Genomic DNA, 6,106 nt, shown 5'->3' with positions numbered 1-6,106 from the left:
CTTGATACTATTCCGAGAGGAAAACGGAAAATCAAAATATTGTTTGTTGCTCATTATACCCTAATGGCCATATTTTGGTTTTTAATGTATAAGTTAGTAAGGTTTTTGATAGGGTTTTTTTTCTAATTGATTTTTGATAAAGTTCATTAAAAAAAATAATAAAAAAAACCACTTTCATATTTATATTCAAAAACCTAATCAGTTCTATATTTTGGTTTTGCAAGTGTAAAATGAGATCTAAAAATGACTTTTATCTGCAAACGTCACAAAAGTGACCACTTTTATGACTAAATGACACAGGTGAAAGTTTTACTTTTCAGACATGGAGTAAAAACACTGTTTTTACGCCTAGAAGTTTTTACTTTTACTTGACACTTACTTTGACATTTATCACTGTTGTCTCTTTCTTGTCTCTTTCGCTTTTTCAGCATTTTCTGGAGAGGTACAAGGTATATTATCAGCATTCGATATATTGCACTATAAACTACACCAGTTATTCACCAGTTAAATCAATCAACACTTTCGAAATCTCAACACAAATTCCGAAACTGACGCATGACGTTTGTTATGATTTTATTACAAAGCGTCCTGATTATTGAGGTAATTTACTTGATTATTGGTGTGTTGCTCTTTTCGTTCCATCTGAATCGTTTGCAGATAAAATAGTATATGTTATTTGGAGTAAAAGTGAGTTTATGTGGCTCAGCTGAATCCATTTGCCTCACTCCGTTCGGCAAAATGAACGTTCAGCTTCGCCACATAAACAATCACTTTTACTCCTAATAACATAATCTACTATTATTCGACTTTGCTTTATAAAATGACGTTTATTTATGTCAAATCAAACTATTAAAGTCATTGTGTATTATGTTTATTTAAGCAGCGCATTAAAACGTCAATAATCGACGCATTAAAACTTTTAATCCCCTGTTTTAAACATACAATATTTTTACTTAAAATTACAATAAAAATGATTATCGCATCAGATTCTAAAGTTCCTCAATCTGTATTTGAGCAACAATACAAATGTTGCGATTTTGAACTGTTACACATTCGAAATTCACGCTAAACGACTTGACACTCACAACACATTTATTTTTCCAACTTTGTTTATAAAAAACAAGTCGTTGTCATGGTCGCCGCATAGGAATCAGGAAAATCATGAAATTTGTAAATTTTTGACGATTTGATGACTGATATTTTTATCTTTAAAATCGAAAGGTTTATAAGGCAAAATCGAATAAAATGTTGTATTACACTCGCAGGATAAAGTGTCTGTTTAATTCGCAGCTTGCGCGGTTAAATAGCTCATTAAACGGCCACTTTATCCGCTTGTATAATAAATAACTATTTTCGTAGTTAGTTTACAAAAAAAGTTCTTGGTTCCATACTTTTTATTCACCCTGTATTTCTTACATCTATTCAGGGTTTCCCCCTATCCGCCATTGTGCAAATTCCTTTTGCTTTAAAATGGAAATATTTCGAAATTTTTATATGTAAAAAATGCAAAATAGATTCAAGGCCGTGACAAGTGTATTCAATTTTGTATTCAAATTTGACAATTTCTTGTTAGTTTTCCTCTACTCGACAATGGAAACGAACCAAATTGTTGACTTCTTCAAAAACCAAACTCTTTTCCTAACCGGAGGAACTGGTTTTGTTGGCAAACTCATCTTAGAAAAACTCCTCCGGGAATGTCCCGAAATCAAAAAAATCTTCTTGATTGTGCGCCCGAAAAAAGGAAAAACGCCGCAAGAACGCTTCGAGGAACTTTTCGATATGCCCGTAAGTATGTAGAACAACCCAAAAATCAAAATGATTGAAAAAGTGTTTCGAATTACTCAAATCGACCAAAATCAACATATCGGAGAAAGTCTCTTTGGTCGATGGTGATTGTCAAGAGCCCTTTTTGGATCTTAGTGCCCAAAATTTGGATTTGTTGCGTGAAGAAGTGACCTGCGTGATCCACGCCGCCGCCAATGTTAAATTCGACCAAAGTCTCAAAGAGGCAGCTTTTAATGTGCGAGCGACTCGAGATTTGCTCGAGTTGGCCAAACAAATGCCCAATTTGAAGGTAATTTGATCAAAAAGCGTGATTTGTCAAAAAACGGGATCATTTTAGAGTTTTGTCTACGTCTCGACAGCTTATTCCAATTGTCTTAATCCTCATATTAAGGAAGATTTCTACGAACCACCTCTGAAACCTGAAAATTTACTTTCTGTAGTAAATTCCCTCGACGATGATGTTTTAACGAAAATAACACCCTCGTAAGTGTCAAAACTCGAATTTTTGAGAACCATTTAAATGATTTTCTAGTTTATTGGGCCCCTGGCCCAACACTTACATCTACACCAAATCCATAACTGAGGATTTAGTCAAATCAGCTAGTACTAGCCTCCCTATTGCCATAGTACGCCCAGCTATCAGTAATTCGCCTAATTCTAGTAGTGAATTTTCTAGTACTGAATTAATTTCAGTTGTAAGTTCCATGAAAGAACCAATTCCTGGTTGGATTGACAATTTCTACGGAGTTGTTGGCCTAGTAATGGGCATCGGTTTGGGGGTCATACATAGTTTACATATCAGTTTAAATGCACCAGCGTTAATAGTAACTGTTGATTATGTCGCTAATTTAATTATAACAGTCGCTTGGAAAACAGGATGTGAGACAACGAAAAAAACACCCATTTATAATTACATAACAATAAGTAAAAATCAATTGACTTGGGGTGAATTTTTAAAAGTTATGAACAGTCAATATTGGAATGCCCTCACCGATAAAATAGTCTGGTATTATAGTTGTCAAATAGCGGAGAGTAAACTCTGGCACAACATACAGATTTTTTTCTTGCACACGGTTTTGGGATACGTGGTGGATTTTGTTTTGTTTTGTCTGGGAAGACCCACACTGTGAGTAAAAACTAATTTTTTGAATTTCTAATTTTCTTTGAGTTTATAGAGCCGTAAAAAATTATAAAAGACTAAACAAGCTTTTAGAAGTAACTTCGTTTTTTACAACCCGGAATTGGGCTTTTGACGATTCCAATGTTCGACACTTGTGGAATGAATTGAGTAATAACGATAAGAAAACTTTTGAATTCTATGTGGATCAAGTGGATTGGAATAAATATGCAGTTGATAGTATTTCCGGAGGACGGAAATTTTTGTTGAAAGATACAATAGATTCGCTTCCTCGTGGAAGAAGGAAAGTGAAGATTTTACTTGTTGCCCATTACACTCTTATTGCTGTTTTTTGGTTTGTGGTTTATAAAGTTTGGATGTTTTTTTTCGGTTCAATATTTTTTAAGTGTGTAGAATAGAAGAAAAACATATTGTAAACAGCTAAATTAGAATTACAAAATTAAATATAAACCTTCATTCGTCTTGAATGAATTAAATTATGATGTATGAAATGACTGTTCTTTTTCAATAACGAATAATTAAAAAAATTCACAATTACTTTTTTAATACTTTTTTGACTGCGGCTCCACTTTAAGACAATGTCGTTGAGCAAAATAAACATTTTTTCCAAAAACTGTTTTTTGGGCAAAAATTATAATCCTTCGATTGGACCAAATTGCAAAAATTGGATAAATTTCTCCAAAATAGGGAAAGTGTTGACAAGCGTTTCTGCGATTTGTTCGATTACGGTTGTAGTACCGTGATAGACGTCAAAAGATTATGTTGAATAATTTCAGCTTGAAGCACAAGAATGTCGAAAGACTGAAAGAAAATGAAATGAGATAAAAAATTGTATCTTTTCGATATGAGCGAGTTTCATTGAGGGAATTACATCAGAAGAAAGTGGAAAAGTGCCAAACTATCTCTCTAAGACACAAAAAGAGTCAGGATTTTGAGAGTTTTATTCATTTTTACTCTTGTTGTTTTATGGACTTTTTCTGTTCGTTAATGTTATTTTCACTTTATTCTTTTGAATAAAATATTTTACTCTAAACAAAAAATATTAAATTGGAATAAAGTCGTACGTTGCACAAATGACCTTGACACTTAACATATTTGATATTTATTTTAAACAAAACATTAAAATATTTCATTGTCATACCCATGAATTTTCGGAAACCATTTCGCATTCACATATTCATTTCGTTTGAAATGCCTTCACATGAACATCGAAACAAAATGACTTCGAGTGAAATCAACGAATTTTTCAAAAACCAAACAGTTTTTCTTCTTGGTGGAACCGGTTTTTTGGGAAAATTTCTAATCGACAAACTTCTCCGATTAAACGAAATTTCCAAAATCTATATTCTAGTGCGTCCCAAAAAGGGGAAAAGTGTCGACGAACGTTTCTGCGATTTGTTCGATTTTCCGGTAAGTCACTTTTTGCAATTAAAAAAAAAATAGTCCGTTTAGTGTTTTGAGCGTTTGAAAAAGGAAAATCCGGGATTTAGAAAAAAAATTGTATTTGTGAGTGGCGATTGTGAGCAACCGAATTTAGGAATTTCACAAGAAACTGAAGATGTCCTAATTGCCGAAACAAGTATCGTGATACATGCTGCTGCTAATGTCAAGTTTGACCAACCTTTGCGAATTGCGACTTATATCAATGTTAGAAGCACACAGGATTGTATCCATTTGGCTAAGAAAATGCCAAATTTGAAAGTAATTTCAGTTAATTTTCATTAAGAGGGATTAGAGTGCTTTTTTCAGGCTTTCATTTATGTATCCACAGCTTACTCCAATTTTCCCTATTTTGACATCGATGAAACGCTTTATGAACCAGCAATGAGATCTAAAAATTTACTTTCAGTTGTAGACTCTTTAGATGACGAAACTTTGAACAAAGTAACTCCAGGGTAATGAAAATGATCCAAAAGTGTGTCATATAACTCGAAATTTCAGATTATTGGGCAAATGGCCCAACGCTTATGTCTTCACCAAAACCATAGCTGAGAATTTGATGAAATCTGAAGAAAACAATCTTCCAATAGCAATAGTACGACCAGCGATAGGTAAAATTAGATTTATCACAACTATTGCTATTTTTCTGAAATTCCAGTAATGTCAGCTGCTGAGGAACCCATGCCTGGATGGGTGGACAATTTTAATGGAGTTACAGGAGTGACAACAGCTGTAAGTGTGGGAGTTATTCGAAGTTTCTGCTGTCAAAAAAATGCAACAGCACATTTGGTACCTTGTGATTACGTTTGTAACATAATCCTGGCATCAGCATGGCATGTGGGCCAACAAAAGTAAAATATTAATTTTTTCTACAACCACGTAATAAATTACAAATTGATTTCAGGTCTAGCACACTTACTATTTATAATTTCATTGGTTCGAACACAAACGCGGTAAGTTGGCGTAAGTGAGTCAATATGAATATTCAATGTTTAATTTACAATTTTAAGAAAAATTCAAAGACTTGTTCGAGATTTGCATAAAAAATTACCCAACGACCAAATCTATGTGGTACTATGGTTTGGCAGTAACCCATTATAAATTTTATCACGACTTAAAAACATTTCTTTTTCATACTGTTTTATGTTCTTTGGTCGACTTTATTCTTCTATGTGGGGGAAAAAAACCAGTGTTGGTGATCGAAATTAATTTTTGATAATTAATTAAATAAAAACTTTTTAGTGTTGTTCAAAACATGAGACGCTTTGATTATGCCATTAATCTGATGACTTCTTTTACGACTAGTTCATTTAATTTCAAGCATGACAATGTTGACAATCTTTGGAAACAAATGAATGATCAAGATAAAAACTTGTACAGATTTGACATGAGCACATTCGATTGGAGAACTTATATTAGGTCATACGTGATTGGTGCAAGGGTCTACCTCTTGAAGGACCCTCTGGAAACTATTCCCGAGGGACATAAGAAGGTGCAATTTCTAGCTGTTGCGTACTACTTCACAATGGGGGTGTTATTTTGTCTTATTTATTTTTTCATCAAGTTTGTTTTAAAACTTGTGCTTTAATTTAATACAGGTTACTACTGCTATGTCTAAATCTAATACTAGATGTCACGTAAATGTCATTCCAAATAAAACAAAAAAATTTTGGGGCTGGTTTTTAAATAAATAATAATTCTTTCGCCTTGAGCAAATTTTACCTCTCACCTAGTATTACAATT

The 6,106-nt window shown here is 33.2% G+C and overlaps 3 protein-coding genes across 3 annotated transcripts in view; all 3 read left to right on the top strand.

Annotated features, from left to right (window-relative positions):
• The window catches only part of LOC123009122 (fatty acyl-CoA reductase wat-like), a 5,834-nt gene extending 5,695 nt beyond the window's left edge, over positions 1 to 139 (top strand). The window contains exon 8 of the mRNA XM_044405250.1: positions 78 to 139. Coding sequence (XP_044261185.1) covers positions 78 to 126 — 49 coding nt within the window. The 3' untranslated portion in view covers positions 127 to 139. The remainder of the gene's footprint in view (positions 1 to 77) is intronic.
• Positions 140 to 1,397: 1,258 nt separating this feature from the next.
• On the top strand, positions 1,398 to 3,460 carry LOC123009290 (fatty acyl-CoA reductase wat-like). Its single transcript, XM_044405490.1, has 6 exons — positions 1,398 to 1,785; positions 1,829 to 2,074; positions 2,123 to 2,268; positions 2,318 to 2,427; positions 2,479 to 2,911; positions 2,961 to 3,460. Exons 1-6 carry the CDS (start codon positions 1,504 to 1,506, stop codon positions 3,319 to 3,321), a joined length of 1,578 nt encoding a protein of 525 aa, XP_044261425.1. The 5' UTR covers positions 1,398 to 1,503; the 3' UTR covers positions 3,322 to 3,460.
• A 671-nt stretch (positions 3,461 to 4,131) lies between these two features.
• LOC123009293 (fatty acyl-CoA reductase wat-like) lies at positions 4,132 to 6,037 on the top strand. Its single transcript, XM_044405493.1, has 8 exons — positions 4,132 to 4,333; positions 4,376 to 4,624; positions 4,673 to 4,818; positions 4,865 to 4,974; positions 5,022 to 5,214; positions 5,268 to 5,326; positions 5,374 to 5,554; positions 5,606 to 6,037. Exons 1-8 carry the CDS (start codon positions 4,142 to 4,144, stop codon positions 5,949 to 5,951), a joined length of 1,476 nt encoding a protein of 491 aa, XP_044261428.1. The 5' UTR covers positions 4,132 to 4,141; the 3' UTR covers positions 5,952 to 6,037.
• The last annotated feature ends 69 nt before the right edge of the window (positions 6,038 to 6,106 follow it).

The sequence above is a fragment of the Tribolium madens genome, unplaced genomic scaffold (assembly GCF_015345945.1).
Source record: "Tribolium madens isolate multiple individuals breed KSU strain unplaced genomic scaffold, Tmad_KSU_1.1 Scaffold_71;HRSCAF=194;Tcas5.2_LG6, whole genome shotgun sequence".
Lineage (NCBI taxonomy): Eukaryota > Metazoa > Arthropoda > Insecta > Coleoptera > Tenebrionidae > Tribolium > Tribolium madens.
The sequence above is the reverse complement of the archived record's forward strand: the minus strand, read 5'-3'. Positions and strand labels throughout refer to the sequence as shown.